General features: G+C 39.9%; 1 protein-coding gene and 1 pseudogene across 2 annotated transcripts in view; both read left to right on the plus strand.

The window, feature by feature from the left end:
• The window catches only part of NCKAP5 (NCK associated protein 5), a 797,038-nt gene that overhangs the window by 613,493 nt on the left and 157,022 nt on the right, over positions 1-26,523 (plus strand). For both annotated transcript variants that reach the window (XM_081814565.1, XM_081814566.1), the window contains one exon: positions 4,704-4,823. In XM_081814565.1, coding sequence (XP_081670691.1) covers positions 4,704-4,823 — 120 coding nt within the window. The remainder of the gene's footprint in view (positions 1-4,703; positions 4,824-26,523) is intronic.
• Positions 15,166-15,240, plus strand: LOC115937343 (U2 spliceosomal RNA; annotated as a pseudogene).

A 26,523-nucleotide genomic window follows, 5' to 3' on the forward strand; every position in this document is an offset into this window, starting at 1 on the left:
TGTAGTTCAGCAGGCAGAGATGGGGCTGTGGAAATCAACAGATGGATTGAAATCCAATCATTAGATATGACCGCAGGAAATAGAACAAAAGGGCAAGGGAACCAATGGATTTCTTAAAACTTCTGGAAACATTGCCAGTCCTGGCTAGCAAGAAAAATATTCAGGATCTGACATGTGTGGAGTCAAAACTGACTCTAAATCTGGAGTCAAGATTTCTCAGAATCCATCTGATTTTGGACCCCAGAATTTCACAATTGCCAAGGACCTTAGCGAGCATTTAATCCTGAGATTGTCAACCAACTTCAATAATGGGTTTAATTTACAATGATTACATAAACTTGTTTAGCCACCACCCAGATTAAAAATGTTTTAGGGGCACCTGGGTGGCTCAGTCGTTAAGCGTCTGCCTTCGGCTCAGGTCATGATCCCAGGGTCCTGGGATTGAGCCCCGCATCAGGCTCCCTGTTCCACATGAAGCCTGCTTCTCCCTCTCCCACTCCCCCTGCTTGTGTTCCTTCTCTCGCTGTGTCTCTCTCTGTCAAATAAATAAAATCTTAAAAAAAAAAAAAATGTTTTAATCCAAAGGTGTTTGGGATGAAGGCTTGCAGTATTCAGTTTGCCACAGGACTAACCACTTCCCGTTCATTAGGGCTGGCCTGATTCAGGTGCACATTTGTTACCTGCCTTGCCTTTTAGATATTTCACGTTGAGGCCTTTGGTGAGTCTGAGAGATGGCTTTTCTTTTTACATGAGTCTTAGTATCCTTGGCAAAGAAAGGGCTGTATCAGTGACAGCCACTGAGAAGGAATGTTACAAGGAGAAACTGGTGGGTATGGTGGCCGTTAAGCTTCGGGGAAGGAATGAAGTGGCATTGGAAAAGCCATCTCATGAAGCAGCTGAGACATGCATTCTCTTGAAGTCCTGTTTTGTATAGTAGCTCAGTTTACAGATCAAGGAACTGAGGCAACACCAGGATAAGTTACATCCTCAAGGTCATGTGGGTAAGGAGGACGAGAGTCCAGACCCCCTAACTCCCAATCTGGTGTATTCCCATGATATGCCTTGCATCTAAAATAGTTTTATCACTCTTATATCATTTTTACATGATAAAATCAGATTTAAATAGTTTTCATCAATACTTCAGTGATGTCACTATATGTCCAGCTTCTAAGCAATCAACAGTTTATTAGACTGACGTCAGCAGGGAAAGGTTTAATTCTAAATGCATTGAAGCAACTGTACTCATAGGTCCTGACAGCAGTAGGTCCAGAATCTTCTTTAGCCCCAGAGCAGATGAAACTTGCCAGGATTACAAGGCATGGATACTCAGGGAAGCTATGGTTTGAGATCATGAAGACGCACAGGGTCTTTTAGACCAGTGTATCACTGGTATATTTTGCCCTTACCTTCAGCTTTAATCCCATATTCTGTTTCCAGTTGATAGTGATGGGCAGATTGCAAGGAAAACAGGTCTGCTACTTTCTTGAAGCCACTGTACTTTCTTATATGAGATTAAATGTAGTCAAACTGTTGACTTTATTTCCCCCCTGATAAAATCAGGTCTCTTTTTTATTGCAGAAGACACAACCCTGTATTTTCAGGAGGGGCGTCTTCCTCTTGGGGTCTGAGATATACTAGGAAAATAGAAAAAGAAGGATGTGAGAGAGAACAGATGACCCAGTCTCCTCAGTGAGCCAATGATGGCATCTAAGAAGAGAGCTCATTGGTTTCTTAACACCTTACTTGGGAAGGATAGTTTAGGTCTCACCTCTCTCACTGTCAGGGTCACAATAACGGTGCTTGTAGACAGCCTCCATGTGTCATATGCTACTTTATGTCAGCGGATTCTTGTTGTAAGCACCGAGGACGCAGACAGCTGACTCTCACCCTCTGCCGAGGTCTCACTATAGTGGTCAGAGAAACTGCTGTTTTTCTCTCTCTCTCTCCATCCACCCAGTCTGGCTGTGCTTACGTGTGTGCATATGGGCACGCATGCATGGTTTTGAATACAGTTTCTTGGGCTGATCACTCTCTGGCATCCCTTACCATCCACAGCTTGAGTAAAGAGAGCGAGAATATTAGAACAACACAGGCAATGATTCTTTTATGTCTACAGATTCTCAGAGCAGCTCAATTCTGTTGGTCAGTAATTGTAAGACCAGAGTCACATCCCTAAAGCCTTCCATTTCCTCCTCTGCCATGTGCTGATCTAGATGAGCCAAGAGTGATGAACATTTCTCAAGGTCAATCAGTTGTGTTCCTGCTAAATGAACTTTCACCATCTTAAGTAACAGTCATAGCCATTGAAATTTGGGCAGCTGTACAAAAAAATCTCTATAGAGTATATTGATTTTTTTTTCTTTTATTCTTTATTCTCTTTTTTTTTTTTTTAACCCATCTGAAGAACTCTTTCAAGTTATCTCAGTTTTGCTGCAAAAATCATCAGTGCTGTTCCTTCCAGGTCTCCTTTCTCCTTGCAACCCCACACTTACATACTTCTCCCATTTCTTCATCTGCAAATGAGAATGATTATGTTTTCCCACCCAATAGGTACTATGAATATTTATTTACCTCACAGTCAAGTTTTATTAATTACTTAATTAGCAATACTGAAAACAATTAGTGTTTGGGGGCAGGGAGAATTATAGGCATGCTAGGAACAAAAAGTAGAGTAAGTGAGACACAGACAGAAGTTGAATTCTAAATAAAGGAAATAAGTTTGGCCTTTTAATGTGAGCAGTGCCTAGGGCCCCAAAGTGGCCTCTGCCAAATGGCATATGTGCTCACACTCACACGCACACTTCTGCCCCTGACTTTGGCAGCTGCTGCCCTCCTAGATCTTGGACTCAGGTGCCTCATTCTGAACATGACATTTCTCTTCTATGCTCTGCATTTGTAGATAGCAATCAGTTGGAAACATCCTATGCATAAACTCTACCCATTTAACTAAAAAGGTGAGGAGAGTATAAGCTGTGCGGTGAGCCTCACCATGGCCTATTTCCTTGCCCTGTATAAGTAGAATCAATGATATATAATCTGGATATAATGAGGCTCTGGTAAAGCCTCAGAAGTTGAATCTGTCTAGCTTCACACAAGGTTATGGACAGGCCCACTCACCTCTGTTTAGGGCTTGGGGATCACAGCTGTAGTCTCATGCTCTGTCTTGCTTGCAGAGTCTTAAGTAAGCCCTGAAGCTGCCCCACATCAAAATATATAGATCCACAAACTAGAAATGCTGAGAAACTTCGAGCCTCAATCACACTACCACTGGGGAATAGAACTTGTCATCATCATCACCATCCCGTTTAACAAAATAATCACACAGTTCATTAAGTTCCTACTATATGTGGTGTTTTGCCAGGTGATGGAATAAAAGAGTGTAAGAACAATCTGCTTGTGCTGTTGATTATTAGGGTATCTTCTTATGCTTGCCTTTGAAGAACGTGCCCTCTAATTGACAAGATAAGTTTAGAGCATGAAAGATAAAATCAGTACAGAGTAGTGTACGCTAAATGTCCTATAAGAGGCATTGAGGGCTTATTGGAGTTCAGGAAAAGGAATGGTCTTTGCAGGATGCCAGATAAAAGTGTCAGAGAGGAGACAGATAGATTTTAAAATGGACATCAGTCAAAATGCCAAAGTTGGACTAGACGGAAGAGGGGGTTGAGAAGGGACCATGATGGCGGGGGAGGGAAGAGGATGGCAGGAATGCATAGAGGTTTTGAGAACAACAAGCAGACCGTTGTTCTTTAATGGCAAGAGCAGAAACCTTTTTAAAAAATTTGGAAGTAGGGAAAGATCAAGTTTGACATGTAGAAAAGGATCAGCTTTTGAAGAACTTTGAACTGGGGCATCATTCTACCTGGTCTTTCTTGAACCCCATCCAAGAGAGTACTTGTGGACAAGTACTACAAGTATCTTTATCACAAGTTAGTTTGGAAGGCAGATCCTTGGTGGATTCTGGAGAATCCTAAGGCTCCTGTGTTACAGCCTCCCTCATGAAAGTTGGGGAAAATATCTCTGTGGTCTTTGAACTCTTCAAAAGAACTACTCCAGAAGGATGCCCAGGTATGGCTAGTCAACTTCTTCCCCAGCACCAAGATGAACCACCCCAAATACATGGAAATCCACCAGTTCAGAGCATGAGCAGGTTTCAAGTGGCCTTTTAAAGCTTTCATTTCAGAGTTGCTTCTCTCTGTCTAAATGCCTCACTGGCTCTATTAGCCCCAACGTTGAAAATTTCAACTTGTTTCCACAAATGACAGCGAAAGGCTCTATCAAAAGTGATAGTTTCTTTAGTTCATCAAATCTCTATCCACTGCAAAAACATTATTGTCCTTGTGGTTTGTGCTTTATGACTGCTTTTATGAAGACAGTGAAAAGGCAAAATATGTAGGTAGAAACTCAAATTGACTTTATATCGCTAACATTTACCATCTTCAAAAATCGCATGCTAGATTAATGCACTTCTGATTTCAAGGTACTTTTTTTTTTTTTTAAATTGGTCTTCTCTGCACATAGTAATTCTATCAGACAATGCGCTATGGAAGAAAACGTGTGTGATTTATTCCCCGGGGGCTTTGAAGAATAAAAATACTATTTTTATACTAATGTGTCTGAAATATCAGATAAAATATGGTTATAATATGCAAAAGTGTCTTTCAGTTACAGATTTTTTTTTTCTTTCACTGTGTTTGTTGTAGGATCTAAGGGAGGAATGTGTAAAGTTGAAAACAAGAGTGTTTGATTTGGAACAACAGAATCGAACATTAAGCATCCTGTTCCAGCAGCGAATCAGACCAACTTCTGATCTGCTCCTCCAGGTATGTACTTATGTGGAAAACAATCCTTGCCACTGAAATGCTATTGACAAAAAGTTACTTTAGTTCAAAAGTTTTCAGTATCTCCATAGCCAAGGCATCATACATCAGAACCTGATTCTTCCCCTTCTCAAGGGATGTCATTAAAATTGAGCGTCTCTTAAATTTCTGACTTTTTAGACCTATGTTTAGATAAAGAAATACATCAACAAATAATAAACAGGTAAAAGGGACCATTAGAAGGTGTCCTCTAGTAAACTAAGTTGAACTGTGGAATGGAGTCGGGAAATAATTGATTACTTCGGGGACTTGTATTAGTAATCTTGCATTCTGCGATAAGGAAGAGTTTTATGTGATGCCAAAGTACATTTCTTTATTTCATTCTCTCTGTAATCAAAAATTCTGCTGGGGTTTGTTTTTCTTTCACATCTGTCTCCATGCAGAGTTCCTCCTCACACACAATTCTTCCTAATTCTGCCTCAGTGTTTTTCAGGTTCTCCTTGTCTAAATGCTCTCACTGAACTCCTTCTTTACTTTCCTTCATAACATGCAAAGTTGTGGAAAGTCAAACCATTTGAATCATTTTGAATGAGGTCCCTGACAAAGCACCAGAGAACATACCTGACTTCAGGGAGACACATGAATTGGCAAAGGGGGCTGGGAGGCTGATCTTTGCTGTTTCCTGGGGGTTTTTTTAATCCTATTAATGTGTATATTTGCTCAAACAAGCTCCCATTAGCCTTGCTTAGAACCCTTCTGGCTAAGTTAGCAAAGGGTAAGGTTTCTCAGGGACAATGTACGAAAAATAAACCCCAGCTGCCTGGCCTAATTGGCTGAGAGAAAGGGAAGAGACCAGAGGTATCCTCTAGACTCCACTGCCCAGCGCTGTAACCACTAACTACGTGGTGCCATTGAAATTGAAAGCTAAATGAAAATTAAGTTCCTATGCCAAACTAGCCACATTTGAAGTGTTGAAAAGCCTCATATGGACAGCACCTACCATATCGGATGGTGCATATATAGAACATTTCCATCACCATAGGAGATTCTACAGGACAACACTTTTCCAGATGGCTGGGACAGTGTTGCTAATTTACCCTCTGAACTTTGGCATGAACATCTTTTCTTGACTCCTCAGGGAAATAATGAGAAATTGTCATTCATTTCATTGAAAGAAAGATGTTTGATAAAGCCGAACATCAAAAGTATAATTTTCCCCCCAAATTAAAATAAAAACAGTCTCTGAATTGTACAGTAGATCTCATCTCCTAAATTAATTTCCTCTCTGCCTTATCTGCTAAAGCATAATTCATAATTTATGACTCAAAAATTATACAGAAAGAAATTTGTCTATCTCTATTCTCTTTCCTGGTCCCAACCACAGCAGATGTTTGTCAGAGAGAATCTTGCATCTGTAAAAAGTTGTATTTCTTTTGCTCTCTCATATCAAGATCCAGTATTATAATTACTTCTTTTTTTTTTAAAGATTTTATTTATTTATTTGACAGAGACACAGCTAGAGAGGGGACACAAGCAGGGGGAGGGGGAGAGGGAGAAGCAGGCTTCCCGCCGAGCAGGGAGCCCGACGTGGGACTCGATCCCAGGACTCTGGGATCATGACCTGAGCGGAAGGCAGATGCTTAACGACTGAGCCACCCAGGCGCCCTTATAATTACTTTTAACAGCTGTTGCATGTTCATGAATTTTTCCATCTTGCTTGGTTTAACTTCAGGCTTTTCTGGAACAATGTTTAAGGATCCATAGTCTCTGTTTATGAATCATGATGGCTTATTTCCATAATAAATACATGTGCCATAGATATTTAAACTTCTTCATTGGCTGTCACAAATTTCTGAAATCCATATCCAAATGGCAGGGAATGGTGTGTATGCTATCAATAGAACTCAGTGTTTATTCACTGGGTATTTTCAGCCAACACACTTTATATTCCTCCCCAAATAGTCTTCCCTTCCAGGAGCCATTCTAATTTAAATAACATTTCTGAAAGATGGGCTGTTAATAGTTCTGTAAAGAAAAATGGTAGAAAGTAGGCTGCCTGCCCTCCACCATCTACAGCTCACAATCACAGAGAGATGGAGTTGCTGGCTTTTCAGGGGGTCTGCTAATTATGTGACTCGTGATTTTTTTTATTTTCTGGTGGCACAAATACATACTGTGGAGCACTGGCTAAAGTAAAAGCAATCTCTGCTTGCTTTGTACCTGCGGAAGCTCTGTAATTATTTGTTGAATGGAATAGTGAATAAATGATAAAATTTCTGGGAAATTTATAAAGGGAACCAGATCCATGCTGAGAAAAAAAAAACAAAAAACAAAAAAAAACTCTAACCTGAAAGTGAAATTCTTAAGAAGGGCAGTAATCATCTGTGGCGATTCCAGTTTCTAGAATGGTATCTCTGGGACTAGGGGTGGTAACAAATCAGAGTATCAAGGCCCTCTGTATTAAAATGAATAATTTGAGCTAAATTCCAAAGAATTGAGAAGTCAGTATAGCAAGTAAAATCCCCAAAGTAATGTTCTTAATGGAACCTGAATCTCTAATTAACCTTATTTGAATCCACTGGCCAGATTAACCAACACTCACCATTTCTTCTTATAAATCATGTTAAAAAACACTCAACTCATCAAACATTGGCAACTAATAGAGTTCTCCACTAAGTATACTTTCTTCTCTTACCAGTTGAGTTGAATGCTCACCATAAATGAGCCATCTTTGTAACTCAGTATGTTTCTGCAAGTAGTATTTATGGTGATTATATCATTTTTAACTACTATATAAACTGATGAAATGTGATACCGAAAGAATTGTTTATATAAAACAAAGTTGAGTGCTTCAAAACCATCTATAAAGGCGAATCACTAAATAAATGTTTATGATCAAATGAAATATAGATGCCTAACTAAAAAAAATTGTGGGACTGGAGAATTGTATTAAACATAGAGGCATTCTGTGTGCAAATTGCTTCCCAAGTGATTTTAAGTTCTTGTTACACCGTTAAGAAAACCCAAAACAAAGACATATGCATAAACAATGCATAAAGCATGTGTTTAATGCCCCTCTCCGCCCCCCAGCCAAAAAAAGCCAAACAAAACAGACTCTAATAATAGGATCCCTAGGCAAAGAAGTAGCTTTGGCCCTACCAACAATGTTACTTAACAAATGCATAGTGTTTACCACGTGTCAGGTACATTTCTACAGCCTTTACAGCACTTACCAATTTCATCTCCATTACAGTCCTATGAGGCAGGCAAGTATCCTTGCACCCATTTTTACAAATGGGGACTCTCAGGCACAGAGTCCCCCAGCTGGTAATCTAAACCCGTGATCCAGCTCAGGTCCCTCCCTTCCACCTCCCTTCTCTGCTCCCTCTGCATGGAACACAAATGGGCGTGAGGAACATTTTTCTGATTCTGTATTCTGACATTTTGATTAACTGGGCCACTTGTGATCAAGTCAGATCAGAGGGCTTCTGCAGTGAAATCGCAACAAGGAGACTACCATATTTACACATTTCTGAAAGCCTCTTGATATGTGGCATCCATGATTTTTCCCTCTCCTGTGGGTTCTGCTTTTGTCTTGTTTTGGACACCTGTGTTATCATTATTCTGATAAAACATTATTCTCATTTTTCTTTCCTAACACACTTTTTTTTTTTCTTTTCCTTCTGAAATTTCAAAGGGTCCTAGTACCCATATCCTTAGGCCAAGACAGAAAGAAAAGAATGTTATAGTGTAGATTATTCACACAAACAGTTGGGAATCTGATAGCTTAGAACCAAGGTGTAAACATTTGCTGTCACTTCCTAGAGTGCTCTTTGTTTTTTGGGTTTTTTTCTTGCTAGTGTTTTGTTTTATGGTATTATTTCATATGAGATGAGAGGATTTAAAAATTGATTTATTCTTTTCTCCCCTAAATCTTTAGGTTCAGAGCATAAATCTATTTATTCATGAGTCTGACTTGGCAGGACACTACACTATACACTCACGTCTCCCCACCTATCCACAAGCCGTGAATCCCAGTCTCTGAGACTTAACCCAGTGCTGCCATCTTTCAGGGGCCTTCAGGGTCACAGCAGTGCTCCTGGAACTTTCCCCTTGCTGAAGCTCCTAGAGGATTGATGACCCATCCCGCACAAGTCATGGTTCTGTATGGAATTCTGGAATCCTAGTCTCTTGTAGCAGAGATGGTGGAGATCATGCAGTGTAACCCGTAGGAACTAGGGATTTCATGTCTCATTTCACCTAATTTGTGATTAATCTCTGTGAGGGCAAGAACTCTGCTGAATGTTGTGTTTTACCTCCCACCGACGTTATCACTGTTCATAATATGTATTCATTTTATATTATTGATGGTTCAACACTTAATTACATACCTTTTTTATGGAATATATTTTTTGGCGGGCCAGAATTTTGTTTGTTTTCTTATGCAGCAATCTCATTGCCTTTATTATTTTTTCTTCCAGAGTTATTAAGATATAATTGACATAACATTGTATAGGTTTAAGGTGTATAACAGAAAGATTTTATATATGTAAATATTATGAAATGATCACCACAATAACAGCCAACACCTCACATACTTGCAAATTTTTTTTCTTGTGATGAGAACATTTAAGATCTACTTATTTAGCAGCTCTCAAATATACAATACGTATTGTCAACTCTAGTCACAATGCTGTACATTATATATCCAGGATTTATTTATACCTGGAAGTTTTGACCACCTTCACCAGTTTCCCCCACCCTCCCATTCTCAACCTGTGGCAACCACCAATCTCTTCTCTGTTTCTATGAGTTCTGTTTTATTAGATACCACGTATAAGTAAGATCATATGGTATTTGTCTTTTTCTGTCTTAGCATAATGTCTCAACGTCCATTCACATTGTTACAAATGCCAGGATTTTCTTTTTTGTGGCTGAGTAATATTTCATATGTCACACTTCGTCCATTCATGTGCCAATGGATTGTGTGCGTATGTGTGTATATGTGTGAGTTTGTATCATGTTTTCTTTATTCATTCATCTATTAATGAACACTTGTTTCCATCTCTGGGCTATTGTAAACAATACTGAAATGAACATGAGTGTGCAGATATCTCCTTGAGATAATGATTTTGTTTCCTTTGGATATATGCCCAGAAGTGGATGAATCATATGGTTGTTTTATGTTTAACGTTTTAAGGTACCTCCATGCTATTTCCATAGAAGCTGTCACCGTTTACACTCCTTCCAACAGTGAATTCTCACCAGCACTTGTTATTTCTTGTCTTTTTGATAATACTCATTCTAACAGGTGTCAGATGATACCTCATGGTTTTGATTTGCAATTCGCTGGTGATTAGTGATATCAAGCACATTTCCACGTACCTGTTGGCTGTTTGAATATCTTTGGAAAAATGTCTATTCAGGTCCTTTGCCCATTTTTAAATGGGGTTATTTGATTTTTTTGCCATTGAGTTGTATGAATTTCCTATATATTTTAGGTATTAACCCCTTATCAGAAGCATAGTTTGCAAATATTTTCTCCCATTCCATAAGTTGTCTTTTTTTGTTGATCATTTGTTTTGTTCTGAAGAATCATTTTAGGTTGATGTAGTCTCACCGGTTTTTTTTATTTTGTTGCTTGTGCTTTAGGTTTTATATCCAACAAATCATTGCCCTGATTGATGCATTTCAAGGAGGTGTTTTTCCCAGTGTTTGCTCCTAGGAGTTTAATGGTTTCAGGTCTTACATTTAAGCCTTAACCCATTTTAGGTTAATTTTACGTATGGTATAAAATAGTTTTTTTTTTTCCATTCTTTTGCATGTGAATATCCAATTTTCTCAGCACCATTTATTAAAGACTGTATTTTCTCCATTGAGTGTTCTTGGCTCTTTTGACTAATATTAGATGACCATATATGCATGGGTTTTTTTGGGGGGGATGGTCTCTCACTTTTGTTCCATTAGTCTGTGTGTCTGGTTTTTTTTTTTTTTTTAAAGATTTTATTTATTTATTTATTTGAGAGAGAGAATGAGAGAGAGCACATGAGAGGGGGGAGGGTCAGAGGGAGAAGCAGACTCCCTGCTCAGCAGGGAGCCCGATGTGGGACTCGATCCCGGGACTCCAGGATCATGACCTGAGCCGAAGGCAGTCGCTTAACCAACTGAGCCACCCAGGCGCCCTGTGTGTCTGTTTTTATGCCAATATCATTTTATATTGACTACCATGGCTTTGTAATATATTTGAAACCCGAAAGCGTGATGCCTTCAGCTTTGTTCTTTTTCCTCAGAATTACTTTAGCTATCTGGAGTTCTAAACTAATTTTAGGATTTTTTTCCTATTTCTGTAAAAAATGTCATTGAAATCTTGATAGAGATTTTATTGAATCTATACATGGTTTGGGGTATTATGGACATTTTTAAAAAAATTAGCTTCTCCAACCCAAGAACACAAGATATCTTTCCATTCATTTGTGTTTTCTTCAGTTTCTTTCATCAGTGTTTAGTAGTTTTCAGTGTAGAAATTTTTCACCTCCTTGGTTAGATCCATTCCTAAGTATTTTATTGGTTTCATGCTATTATTAATGGGATTGTTTTCTTTATTTCTTTTTCAGGTAATTCATTGTTAGTGTATAGAAATGCTGCTGATTTTTTTTTATGTTGATTTTGTATCCTGCAACTTTACTGAATTCATTGATTAAGTCTAATAGCTTTTTGGTGGAGTTTTTAAGATTTTCTATATGTAAAATCGTGTCATCTGCAAATAGAGACACTTTTACTTTGTTCTTTCTGATTCTGGTGGTTTTTATTTCTTTTCGTTGCCTGAATGTTCTGGTTAGACTTCCAGTACTCTGTTGAATAGGAGTTGTGAGGATGGGCACCCTTGTCTTATTCCTAATCTTAGAGGAAAAACCATTTGTCACTGAGTACAGTGTTAGCTATAAGCCTGTCATATGTCGCCTTTATTATGTTGAGGTATATTCCTTCTACACCGAGTTTGTTGAGAGTTTTTATCAGGAATGGACATTGAATTTTGTCAAGTGCTTTTTCCATCCCTACTGAGATGATCAAATGATTTTATCTTTTATTAATGTGATGTATCACTTTTATTGATTCTCATATGTTAAGCCATTCTTGCATTTCAGGGATCAATCCCAGTTGGTCATGGTGTATGATCTGTTTTATGTGCGGTTGAATTTAGTTTGCAAGTATTTTGTTGAGAATTTTGCACCAACGTTCATCAGGAATACTGCCTACAGTTTTCTTTTCTGGTAGTGTCCCTTATCTATCTAACACAAGATATCTTTCCATTCATTTGTGTTTTCTTCAGTTTCTTTCATCAGTGTTTAGTAGTTTTCAGTGTAGAAATTTTTTTCTTGGTAATACTAGCTTTGTAAAATGATTTGGGGAGTGTTCTGAATTCTCCAATTTTTTTGGAAGAGTTTGGGAAGAATTGGCATTAATTCGTCTTTAAGTGTTCAGTAAAATTCACCAGCAAAACCTCTGGTCCTAGGCTTCTCTTTGTTGGGAGGTTTTGGATTACTGATTCAATCTTTTTACTCATTACTAGTCTTTTCAGATTTTCCCTTCATGATTCAGTTGTAGTAGGTTTCATATTTCTCAACATTTTTTCCTGTTTTTTTAATAGGTTATCCAATTTATTCGCATATAATGGTTCATAGTAATTGGCATATAATCATTCATAGTAATCTCTTATGATCCTAGGATTTCTGTGTTATCATTTGTAATGTCTCCTCTTTCATTTATAATTTATTTGATTTGGGTCTTATATCTCTTTTTTTTTCTTGGTTAGTCCAGCTAAATGTTTATCAATTTTATCTTTTCAAAGAACCATCTTAGTTTTGTTAATCCTTTGTATTGTTTTCCTGTTCTCTATTTCATTTATTTCTGCTCTAATCTGAATTATTTCCTTCCTTCTGCTAACTTTGGGCTCAGTCTGTCCTTTTTTTCTAGTTCCTTGGGGTCTAAATTTAGATTATTTATTTGAGGTTGTTCTTTTTCCTTGATGTATGTGTTCATCACTGTAAAATTTCCTCTTGGAACTGCTTTTGCTGTGCCTTATAAGTTTTGATATGTTGTGTTTTCATTTGTGTTTGTCTCAAGATACCTTTATTTTTAATGTTTTGAGTTCTTCTTTGATCCATTGGTTGTTCAAGAGTGTATTGTTTAATTTTCGTGTATTTTTGAGTTTCTAGTTTTCTTCCTGTTACTGATTTTTAGTTTCATACTAATGTGGTCAGAAAAAAAAAACAAACATGGATGATTTCAATATTCTTAAATTTGCTAAGACTTGTTGTTGCCTCACATATGACCTATCCTAGGAAATGTTCCCTGTGTGCTTAAGAATAATGTGTATCCCACTATTGTTGGATGGAATATTCTATGTGTGTTTGTTAGGTCCATTTGGTCTCCAGTATTGTACAAATCTGCTATCTCTTTATTGATTCTCTATATGTATGATCTATCTACTGTTAAGAATGGAGTATAGAAGTTCTCTCTTATTGTACTGCTATCTCTCTGCTTTCAGTTCTGTTAATACATTCTTTACATATTTGGGTGTTTCAATGTTGGTGTATAATATTTACAATTACCATATATTCTTGATGGATTGACCCCTTTATAATTATATAATGACCTTATTTGTCTCTTTTGACCATTTTTAGCTTAAAGTCTACTTTGTCTTATATAAATATAGCTACTCCTGCTTTTTTTTCTGGATTACCATATTTGAAATATCTTTTCTATCCCTTTACTCTCAGTCTATGTGTCTTTAAAGCCAAAGAAAGTCTCTTATAGGCAGCGTATCATTGGATATTTTTTTTTAAAAAATCCATTCAGCCATTCTAAGTCTTTTAATTATTTAATTCATTTATGTTTAATTATTGATAACTAGGGACTTACTATTACCATTTTATTGTTTTCTGATTTTTTTTTAATTTTTTTTTTTTTTAAGATTTTATTTATTTGCGAGAGAGAGAATGAGAGACAGAGAGCATGAGAGGGAGGAGGGTCAGAGGGAGAAGCAGACTCCCTGCTGAGCAGGGAGCCCGATGCGGGACTCGATCCCGGGACTCCAGGATCATGACCTGAGCCGAAGGCAGTCGCTTAACCAACTGAGCCACCCAGGCGCCCCTGTTTTCTGATTTTGTAGGTACTTTGTTCCTTGCTTCTTATCTTGATTTCATCTTTTGTGATTTGTTGATTTCTTGTAGCAGTGTACTTTACTCCTTTATGATAATCTTTTGTGAAACTGCTACAGGTTTTTCCTTTGTGGTTACCATGAGGCTTATGTGAACTATTTTTATATTTATAATATCCTATTGTAAGCTGATAACAACTTAACTTGGATAGCAAACAGAAACTTTACACTTTCTCTTCGCCCCTCACATTTTAGGTTATTGATGTTACAATTTATATAGTTTTATATTGTGTATTCAATAACAAATTACTGTTCTTGTGGTTATTTTCAATGCGTTTTCTTTTACTTAAAACCAGAGTTGTAAGTGAACTATACACCATCACTACGATATTAGAATCTGTCTTTGACTATATATTTATCATTACCAGTGAGTTTTATATGTATAGTTATATGTTAATTAGCATAGCTTTATTTCCACATAAAGAACACCTTTTAGCATTTCTTATAAGGCAGGTTTAGTGGCGATGAACTTCCTCAGCTTTTGTTTGGTAAGGAAAGTCTTTATCTCCTTCATTTCTGAAGGATGGCTTTACTGAGTATAGTATTTTGGGTTTAGGTTTTTTTTCTTTCTTTCTTGCAATATAGTTAATATATCATGCCATTTTCTGCTAACTTGCAAAGTTTCTATTGAGAAATTCACCCGTGGTTTTATGCAAGCTCCCAGGCATGTGACATGTTACTCTTCTCTGCCTATCTTCAAAATTATCTGTTTGTCTTTGACTTGAAAAGTTAATTATTATGTGTCTCAGTGTAGCCCTTTCCTGTTCAACCTGTTCAGGAATTTTTGGATTTCATGAATTTGGTTAACCATTTCTCTCCCCAGGTTTGGGAAGTTTTCAACCATTTTTGCTTTAAATATATATTCTGTCTTTTTCTCTTTATCTTCTCCCCTGGGATTCTCATAATATGTACATTGTTTTTTCTTGACTATGCCCTATAAGTGCTATAGGCTTTCTTCACTCTTTTTCTTTCTTTTTTTTCTTTTCTTTCTTTTGGATAATTTCAAATAATCTATTTTCCAGCTTGCTAATTTTTTTCATCTATTTGGTTGAGTCTGTTGTTGAAGGTCTCTGTTGAATTTTTCAGTTATTGTATTGTTCAGCTTTATTAATTCTCTTTGTTGTGATCGCTTCTCGGCCTTTTGGCTAAGATCAAGTGTAGTATGAATTCTGTTTGTTTTTCTTTTTTTTTGGATGGTTTCTTTTTCTTTGTTGATGTATTGTATTCCTAACTTTGTGTAGTTGCCTGTGTGTTCGTGTAGTTTGCTACACTTCTTTAAGAGGATAATTCTGAATTATTTCTCAGACAGCTTATAGATCTTTATTTCCTCAGGAATAGTTATTAAAGCTTTAGTAGTTTCTTTTTGTGGTGTCATATTTACCTGATTATTTATGGTCCTTAATTTCTTTCATTAGTATCTATGCATTTGAGTAAGTGGTCTCATCTTCCAGACTTCACAGGTTTGCTTTGGCAGAGACAGTTCTTCACTAGTCAGCTTATCTTAGGTTTTGGAATAGGTCAGCTGGTAGCATTCTTGGAAAAGTGGGGCTTGCTATCGGGGTCTCTGTTTGGGTTAGGCACTGTTCTAGATCCTAGGTGGAGAATGCCACTGGCTGGGAACAGTTGACAGGACTGCTGGCTTGGTTCCCTTGCAAAATGCAGCTGTAGGATGTGCTCCACAGTTGCCTATATATGCTGGTCAGGCTTTCTAATTGGGTGGGAGTGGGTGCTATACACAGCAGTTGAGCAAGCCTGTGAATTTGCTTCCCTGGCTGGGAAAGTTGTTACACCTTGTTGGTTGTGGACCAGAATCAGGAAGAACTGTCCACTGAGCTCCCTGGTCAGACAAGGCCATCAGCTCTACTGATGGGCAGGGCTGCTGGCTAGGTTCTCTGAGGGCCACCACAAAGCATGGCTCTACAGTGGGCCATGCAGCCCCCTGGTGCTCTGGTTCTACTTCCTGGTGATGAGACAGAGGACTATTATACTCAGTAGTAGGTGGGGCCATGAGCCCACTTCCTTCTCTGGCTGGTACAGCAGAACAGGTTTCAAAGCTGGCATAACTCACTGACCAAGGACCCAAATCAGACATAACTGTACACCAAGTTCCCTGGCCAGATGAGGTCACCAGCTGGGCTCTGCAGATGGTAAGAGCTGCTGGCTGACCTCTCTGCTCAAATGCCATTATAAGTGGGGTTGTAGGATGGGCTACACAGCTTCCCAGGTGCTCTGGTTAGGTTTCCTGGTCAGGTGGGGCTGGAAGCTACAGTGGTAATTGGGGCTACAAATTTGCAGAACAGGCCCAAAGGCTGGCACAGCTCATTGTTTGAGGACCAAAATCAGGCAGAACTACATACTGAGTACCCTGGCCTGATGGGGTCATTAGCTTGTCTCTGCAGATCGGCAAAACCACTGGCTGGGATCTCAGGCACCACTGCAAGGAGGAGCTCAGCCTGCCCAGATCCAAGCACTGGCGGCTGTAAGCCCTGCCCCTCTTTTCTGTCCCACTCTGATCTCCAGGGCTTAAGCTCCACAGATTCCTCTGCAATCCCCATGGGATGAGACCCTAGTGAACCTCCCAGGAAGTGACCCACAATGCTGGGGGACCTAGATGTCCACCTCGGACTCTCTTTCTCCCAGTGGAGAAACCATAGGTCTTGGGGGCCCTCTTGGGGCAGTGGTCTGGCAGCCTTGTGGACAGATGGCAGTCAGAGTGTGGCTGTTCCTCTTACCCTTCTGATGTTGTCCTTCTTGGTCTCTGTAGTCTAGAGGGGTGCTTCAACCTCACCCCTGTGTTTGGGGATTTTCAGAGTGGTGTCCTATCTACGGATGGTTGGTCTTCTGGTGAGGGGGACTGGAGTCGAGGACCACCTCTGCCACCATCTTGATGACATCACTGTTGAGGGGGAATGTTTCTAACTGCAATAAGATTGAAATCTTAGTTTGAAGGCTGCCTTTTTCTGTCCACTTAGATGTGTTTCTCTATCAATTTCCCTGTTGCTGGGTACCCAATTCATATTTTTAATCCTTTTTTAAAAGATTTTATTTATTTATTTGAGAGAGAGCGAGCACGAGGTGCTGGGAGGGCAGAGGCAGAGGGAGAAGCAGGCTCCCACTGTGCAGGGAGCCCAACGCAGGGCTCAGTCCCAGGACCCCGGGATCACGACCTGAGCGGAGTGCAGATGCTTAACCAACGGAGCCACCCAGGTGCCCCTTTAATCCTTTTATTTATTTCTGAGAAGCAGAGATTTTTTTTTAGGCATTTACACTCCTTGCTACCTTAGAACCTGTGATTGCATAATGAGCCCAGCCATGTAGAACTACCTAGAACTTGAACTATCACTTAAAACCAACATGATGGTATCTTCTCCAGGGTATTTGGTCAGTCTGAGAATTAGAAAACATCAACCATGTTAAATGTTTTTAAATGTGTGTATTTGCTTTTTAAGAGGTGTGTACACATCTGCCTTTAGGGCACTTTCTCAGTATACACAGTTGAAGTGAGAAGTGAGATGAAAAGAAGAGGAGACTGTGGAATAGCACAGAGGGTAGTAGGGGGGGAGTAGGTGAGTGGGTGAAGGGCTGGGTAAACAATGGGACAATGGTTCTTCAGTTCTGGAGGGGGAAGCTTTTCATTCAGATGGATCAGTGTCTCTCTTGAGCCACATGCTAAGAAGAGGCAAACAAAACAAAATCCATACATATTTAGAACAGCTACCTGACTTCCCACACTGCTAAGATACACAACATTTGCCTTGTGAGTTTCTCAAATTGATCAGCTCTTCCCTTGCGATGCCTATGTGCCAGGCATAGAGGTGGCCTCTGGCTCTGCCCTACAGACCTGGGATCTAATTTAAAAAGACCCGCAGGGTGACAGGAGGAGCAGTCCAGTGATGTTGGAGGGATGGTGAGTGACACCAGGGCCCAGATGGCAGAGTACCACCAGTGGTGGTCTGTTATCCTGCATGATCAGAGGACTTTGGTGGCTTCATTGTGGGCATCTGTCAGACCTGAAAACATAGAAGGAAAGTGCAGCAGGGACTCTCGCTCATGCCATAAGCCCTGGAAAGGGTATTCACTTGTCTGAAGTACAGAAAGTGGCCTTTCTGGGAGGTAAAGGACACTTTGAAAGATCACACAGCCTCTGCAGGGCAGGGCTTTCAATGATTAGATGCCCCACACAAGGCTGGTTTGGTATGAGCAGCAGAGAATATGAGAAAGAACCTTCAGGGTTATGGCGAGATGTGATTTCCCGCTCTTCGTCATGCATCCAAGGCCCTCTATAGACTCGTTTCACCCTCAACGGCTTCATTTTTCTTTTTCTTTTTTTTTTTTTTTTTTTCCTGACACAAATTCTTTACTCTAGCCAAGCAGAAATACTTTCGCTCCATGGAGCATGACATAGGTCTCCCTTCAACAGTTCCATTTTGTATGTCAGTCCTGCGTCCAGAATGCTACTCCTCCCACCCCGCCCGCCCACCCCTGCCATTCCTCTTCTTTCATTTAATAAATCTGAGGTACCCAAAGTACGTCAGTGCTGGGGCTTCAGTGGTGAAATGCGTCTCCTCAACAGCCCTGGTCCACAAGTCCCATGGAGAAGATAGTGATGTGGCGAGGGGCACGCAACACAATGCTGCAGGGACAGGGGACTAACTGCGATGGACCAGGAGCTTGGGGATGGCCTAACACAGGAAGTAATGCCCCACGTGAGTCTAGAAAACAGAATTTAAGTTTGTGAGCTGGACAAAGGAGAATATAAACACAAGCCAGAAGGAAGAGCCTGTGCAAGGATATGAAGGTGTGAGGAAGTCTGTCTCCTGCTTCCCATCCTGTTGGATAGCCACGCGCTTTGGAAGTGCTCCAGGAAGAAAATCACGCCCGCCACCCCTCTCAATGTCCTACATACACCTTGCTCAGCAGGTTCCAGCCTGTATCAATCTGTCACTTTGTAAATATGCTAATTTTTTTTTCATACATGTTTGCTCTTCATTCCCAAGTCAGTTGAGGGTATTTTCTATTTTTGTTTGTTGTTTGTTTGTTTTTATGCAAGACCCAGGCTCCCTAGTCCATGCATCATGACTGAACGCCGTGTTATGATGTGCTTCCTGTCAGCATTACATTGTTATCAGGGGTACAAGTGGTCTGTTATAAGGAAGTCAGAGTACGACTCCTAGTCTCTACTTGCTTGCTTTAGCTTTTATCTTTAACATAGAGACCAGGGCCTTGCCTTAGTGGCCTTTGAATTTTCTCAATACATAACTTAAACAAAAGTGAGCCTCAGTAAATGTGGAGTGAATGAAGGACTGAGTGAACCTCTGGGACGCAGGAAAGGCTTGCCAACAAGGGGGTTAGAAGGAAATGGCTTCACAAATGAGGCAACCATGTTGGAGGAAAGAAAAGAAGGGAGTAGGCACAGTCCTTAGGGTACTGTGCACATATAAGAAGAAAGACTTCACAATCTTATGTTTGGATAAGTTGGAACAACCAGGGAACTTAAACTTTTTTCTTTAAGAGGTGGGATGCAGAGGGAGAGGAAGAGAGAGAGTCCCAGGCAGGACTCATGTCCAGAATAGAGCCCGACACAGGGCTCCATCTCAAGACCCTGAGATCATGACCTGAGCCAAAATCAAGAGTCGGGTGCTTAACTGACGGAGCCACCCAGGCGCCCCAGTCTCTCCTTTTAAATGAACTCTAGTTTTGTTTTTGTTGCTTGTTTTGTTTTTGCATTTGCTTTATCTCTTCCTGTTGCCAGTGAGACCTCAGGGTTCCATCTTGGAATTGTTTGTTCCCCATAGCTGTAGAGAATTGTGTTACACACATATGCCTTTGGCCGAGGAACTAATGTTTCCATATTTTTTCAGAGGTATGAGTTTTTCTCTCTCCTATCCTGACCCCCTACCCAAACTTTAAGTTACTTAATGGAAGGCACCCAGCTTCCTGTTTGCTGTATCCTCCTAAAACTAGATGTGCCCCAAATATTGCTTTCAAGAGCCCATGGCTATTTCTGCCTAAACCATCCTCCGACCAGAGACAGTGAAAAATCTCAAGCCACAAGACCAGTATGGCAAACTGAAATGCCCTACGGGGCTGAACCAGGTGAAGGAATAAGCGAAGGAGCTTGTATACTCTGCTGCCAGGTCCAGCCCGTGGGGACCATGTGGAAATGCTGACTGGGTGTTGCCGTAGCTGTAGGTATTTTAAGAACCTGGAAATGCAGACTTTTGTGGGCAACCCCTCGATTTTTAAATATTGGCACCCGATTCAACTATTTTAGAACACCAAGGAAGCCCAATAAAACATCTGTGGGCCATATTTAATCTGCAAATTACCTGCTTTTCTTTCTTGGCTGTAGAGATGGTGGATTTATCTTAAAATATGATATCCATGCTCAGAACACCTGGTACCAGACTTCACGATCATGTTCATAGGACAGCCAGAATATGTTGCTATATTCATTATCTCAACAGAAATTCATTGAGCACCTACTGAGAACACAGAGGTTATCATTTAATATGGAGACAAGTAATATGAAGAAACAACTATGCAGTAGAGTAGTAAATGAAACAGAAACATTTACCAGCCAAGGAAAGAGTGATTGACACTATCTGGGGTATGAGGGAGGCCTTAGGAGGTGGTGACCACTAACCTGAGCTTTGATGGATGGATAGGAGTTCATTAGGGTAACAAGTTTCCAAAAAGCAATTTGTGGACTAAACTCATGACTAAGCTTAATATTGGAACTTATATTTATATTAACCCTACATCCTGGCTTTAATCAGAACTCTAAAATCTTAAAATTGTCTTAACCTGTTTTGGTCTTATTTGGTCTTCCCAGTCCTTTCCAACAATATCAGATTAACCCACTGAGCTCTGAAGACAAACCAACACCTGTGAGGAGCGTCATGCTAATTGAATTCTCTGTCACTATGACCTTCAACAAGGATTCTTTCTAGCTTTTTATCAGAGGAAGAATCTACTTAAGCTGAATTAAGAAAACTGATGAAAAAAGCCGTCTGTGTCTAAGGTTTGTTTTAAGGATTTTAACATTGAACAGGTTCAAAACCTGAACATAAATCAACATTATATTGAAATTGACTAAGTCTTTGAAATGTAAATTCAAGAAATGTACCTTGTAGCATGCAACATTTGGGCTGTATATATTTTTTCATATTTCAAATGCATAAGAAGACCCGATGATCCTGGATTTAGTGAATTTCATGCAGTAAACGTTTATCACAGTAACCTTAAAAGCTCCCCCAGTAAAAATTGTTATTAAGTGTTACATTTTTATGCATTTTGGATAAATGTAAGGATTTGGAAATGCAAGGGACAGAAAGTACTGAACGAGGAATGGTGATGTTTACCTGGGGAATTGATAATGCAGATTGGAGAATTAATTTCTTGGCACTCAAAGTGGTAGAATGTCCATCGCTATCAGTGGATGTCACACCAGGGAAATCTTATTCCTGGCAAAAAAGATTAAGTAACCCAAACTCTGACATAAAAGACCAGTGTTTCCAGGAGTGAAAAGCAATTTGGCTTTGTTCTATCACTTCTCTTGCCGCGAGGGTGCACTTGTCTGAAACCTACCCTGATTTAACCGAGAGCCACTTTCTGGAACCAGGCAGCGATTCCCAGTCTGCTGCAACTATCCAGGAGACTCCAGAACAAGTCTTTAACCTGTCAGGCTTCACCAAAAAATATCATTGAAGTCTTGGCTGCATGGGTCAGGGAAGGGAGGGGAGAAGAGGGTATACACCAAAAAGGCAAATAGAAGCATCTGGAAACTCTCAGCAAAGACTACCCACACCAGGTGGCACCGCTGTGAGGAGAGAACTTGAGGCAGGTGTGAAGCTCAGTGTAGCTTGGGGTGGTCAGACCCTAGAAACAAATGGGATTGACCTTCAGTTGTGCCTGGACCCTGGTCTGCTGCCATTGCTCAGAAATGTGCTAGGACTTGGCTCACAGTAGCTTCTCAACTAGTCAGAGAAACGGAGATAAATACTCCCAGGGCAAGGTACTCTTCTCTCCTGACGATCAGTGTATAGCTTGTGTCCCTGGCTGCCCCAGAACGGTGGAGACCAGCTTCAAGGACGAAAGGACACCTACCACCCACCTACCACCACTGTTACACACATATACACTCACAGGCCCCAGTCGAATTTTCCAAAACTCTGATGGAAATCTTCGCATGAGTGAGATGATAGGGCGCCTTTGTGAGGTTGAAAAACCAGGGGAATTATCACTGCTTCCCCAGTTCATAAAGCCATCTTTATCCAGCCCAGTTGTAGCAGCCTTTCCTGCCTTTCTATCAGTTACCCTCAGCCTCGTGTCTTGAAATCAAGAACTAATATAATGCCTGCTTTTTCTGCTTTGAGGTCACTTTATACCTTCTTAGTAGACAAAAGTCATCGCACTGAATCCTTCCTATAAGCCTGGATTATTCTTGCTATTTTACAAACAGGGAAACGAAATTTCTAGAGGCTGCTCTTGCTTCTTAAACCGGGTCCTTCTGCTCCAAAGCTTCCTACCGCAAACATCCTTGCGCTCATCTCCAACTGAACCTTCATCGCTTTCCCTAGGCCTGCACATGCAAAGGATATTGCAGTAGCTCTCAGCAAATTAGCCCGTTAAAAGGCATTTAAGGGTCTGTTTGGAGTTAGCAATGTGTTGCACTTACCACAAATCAAGTTAAATACGTTTGGGCAGTGGCCTAAGAATCTGAATTATGGACAACACCATTGTGGGCATAATTCATATTTTCCCAAATAAGGACAATGAATCTAATAACCTAGTAACATGATCAAATGACTTTCCCTAGAAACATGTTTATGCCAAGGAATAATAGAGTCGGAATATTATGTCTCAACTTTCGAGAGCGTGTGGTCTACCTCCCTCGCTATCTGATAGTTAGATTGATTTGTACCTGGGACAAGGTCACGTCATCTGTTTAGATCAGACTGGAAGCCAGGTGTCCTGATTTCCAGAATTGTGCCTTTCCCACCACACAGGTGGGATAATACATTTGAAATTTACCTAAATTAATGAGGAGGGAGAGCTTGTCCTGAGAAATGTGCTTGAGGCGTAATGGGCAGCTTTGGGAAATGGTTTAGATGGTGTAGGCTGGCTGAAATCCTCCAAGTCCAAGGAGGCACGTGGGAGAGAACCAAAGAGGTTTGGGAAGGGGGTGGGGGTGGACATACTGTGTGAACGGCAGGTGCTGAGATCCAAGCTGGCTTGGGTTCAAGTCCCCACTCCACCAGAGTTTGCTTGGGTGACCTTGGACAGATTACTGAAATTCCTAGAACCTTAACTTTGCCTTTCTATAACGCAAAGAAAGGTGCCGAAAACGCCCAGCACATTGCCTGTCACATAGCTAAAGCTGAACAAAAGCTGACTTCTTTCCCTTTTCCCCTGTGAGGTTGGTAACCTGCGTCAGGGTGGCAGGGGGGAAGGGAAGGTGTAAAAAGTGATCCATTTGCTCAGCATGAATATTTCTGAGAAACTGGTCTGAGGGAATGAGGTATTAGACCCAAAATATACTGTTTTAAATTAGTTTCTCTCTACTCTTGACTTTCTGGGTTGTTTTTGGACTTGCCTGGGAATTTGTAGTTCTGGGGATTCTCTGGGGTATTTAGCTCTAAGCAGATCCTTATAGGCTTTTAGCTCAGTGACTCAGAGTGAATGTTTAAGCAAGAATATGGGTATGAGATATGCTAGAAGTGGATAAGTTGGATATACCCAGAATTCAGCTATCTATCTGTTCTGGTGGTCAGTTTTGAAGGGGAAGGTAGAGGGCATATGGCTGGATCCTGGAATCATTGGAGAATCTGAGAAGGCAGGTTTTCTCCCTAGATACAGCAAAAAAATTGCTGATAACCTCAAGATGTCCAGGGACCCTCTGAAGCCTGTCTATTAACTTCCTTAATTAAGAAATGAATCCTAAATTAAGACTGAATCCATGATGATGATGTGCACTGTAACTGTCCTTCTACCTTTTATTCATCCCCCTTGTATGGGACACTTTCTATTTTATATCCTTCTTTCTTTTGTACCTTTTTTGAAACCTTTGCCAAGTATACTAGAGCCCTGAATATTCACCTTTATAAATTCAGGGTACAAGTCCCGTTAAAAGAGAGAATTGTTTTCATTTATTTTTCCTTTTATGATTTTTTCCCCTCTTAAATAGCTAAACATTGAATGAGAGGGGATAATGGATAAAGGATCATGTCATAGGAATCATATTGCATAATGGGTATATTTCAGGGCAATTTTAATGTGAGGAAAATCAGAATTTCAAAATAGAATGTGTTGTGCATTTTTTGTTATGAGATGCACACGGATGTTGTCCAATAAGCCTTGCTCATATTTCACTGTTATATTTGACATTGTTCAAGGCAAGCATTAAGATCCTTGAATTAACGTAAAAAATCTTATAATAATATGAGTGCAAAATGCCATTACCATGAATGCTGCAGCAGAATTTGCTGTAAAAACAAGAAAAACTGAAATGAAGGAGATAATCTGTAAGCTGATGCCTCTGAGGCAAAATTATCTTCTCATTACAATCGTATGTCCATTGCAAAAAAGGAAAAAAAATAGCACATGAATTCCATATCAAAACAGAACGTTTGAGATGTTCACGTGTGCCCTTTGTGCAGCTAGGTGGATGGTCACAATTGATGGCTCATGAGGGTTCAGACTGTTTATTTTAGTAGCTAAATTTTGCTGCTATTCTCTGACCAGATTGCCAAAACACTGAAGATCCCTAGGACGTATTATTATTTTCTGACATCTCCAAAGCAACTTCCTGATATATCTTCATCCTTACCCTAATTAAGAGGAATCGTTAAAGCCATTATACCAATGACTGTGATCTGTTTCTGCAGAATATTTGTATTATCTCTCATCTACCCCCAAGAGAGTCCCTTGTTCACTTTCCCAGTCAGTTCTCCACGATCCCCAGCCCCAGGCAACCACTGATGTGCTTTCAGTCACTATAGACTCATTTTGCCTTTTCAAGAATTTTTTTTTTTTTTAAGATTTTATTTATTTATTTGACAGAGACAGAGATAGCGAGAGCAGGAACACAAGCAGCGGGAGGGGGAGAGGGAGAAGCAGGCTTCCCCCCGAGGAGGGAGCCCGATGTGGGACTCGATCCCAGGACCCTGGGATCATGACCTGAGCCGAAGGCAGACGCCCAACGACTGAGCCACCCAGGTGCCCCCTTTTCAAGAATTTAATGTAAATGGAATCATATAACATATACTTTCTTGTATCTGACTTATTTTGCTTAACATCTGTTTGATATTCATCCACGTAATTGCTTGTATCAATTCTACAAAGACCTTTGAGTTTTTAATTTGTGATGTCATGAAGACTACCTCAGAGGCACTCATGGAGAACGTTCAGTAAGTTACAAGACCAGCTTTTTGGTGGTAGATGCCTTTATTTCTCAGTGAATAGTTTAAAATGTCCCCAGGATTTGGTGCACTTGCACCATGTTGTGGAATGGGAGGATATGTGTATCGTTAGCTGGATTCTAAGGAAGAAAGATTAATAAATAGAGAAGTTAGAGTAAGGGATTTGGGGTTAAATACAGCCAGGTTCTACTTCAGGCTTTGCTGCTCCCTAATGTCATGACCTTGGACAAGTAACTTCGTCTCTAAAGTTCCAGTATCTCCTCTACAAAAGGGAAAAAAAAAAAAAGCAACAATATTTATCTCTTTGGTGGTTGTGTGTGTATGTTTTGGAGTTAAGTGAGCACAGTATATGGTACGTAGTAAAATGTATTAAACTGCTGAGAATAGCTATTTAATTATATTTTTTGCCACATTTTTTAATACTTCCTTGCCTCTCAGTGCTCAGTGAACTTTCAGGGTTTAATGACTTTTCATTGGCTTTCATTCCCAAGCATTTTGAGAATTGTCTTCAACCACTTTGGACATACTTATGTAGTGTTACAATGTAAATATGACCCATTTCCTACTTTTGAAGAGTATTAATAAATTAAATTCTTAAAATTAAATAAAAAGTTAATTAAATGACTAAAATTAGAAGTATAATTGAAAGCCAGCAGTATTTGTATGGCATGGAAATTTGCTCATTTCATACGTATTCATAAAATGCTACACAAATATCATGGACTACTAAAATGGATAAAGCTGTGTATAGAAGCATATTCAATTTGTAAAAGAGACACAGTTAAGTCACAGTGATTCTTGTTATATTAGAAATGGTAATAATCATTCCAGAAGCTAATCTAGTTTTGCCAGTCCTAGGTTGTATGAACTTGGACAAGTCATTTAAATTCTTTAGCTCTCAGTAGGCAAAATGAGGGATTTCACAAGGAACCAGGAATCTTTTCTGCTATAGCTTGAGGGAGGGGGGATGGAGGGAGGAGTAGGATGAGGAGTGTGGAACTCACTGAATGCTGAGTCAGCACCAAATGATATAAGGAAGAGTTGTACTCTGTACACTTAG

Source organism: Leptonychotes weddellii, chromosome 3, assembly GCF_054177405.1.
Source record: "Leptonychotes weddellii isolate Sample4059 chromosome 3, ASM5417740v2, whole genome shotgun sequence".
Taxonomy (NCBI): Eukaryota; Metazoa; Chordata; class Mammalia; order Carnivora; family Phocidae; genus Leptonychotes; species Leptonychotes weddellii.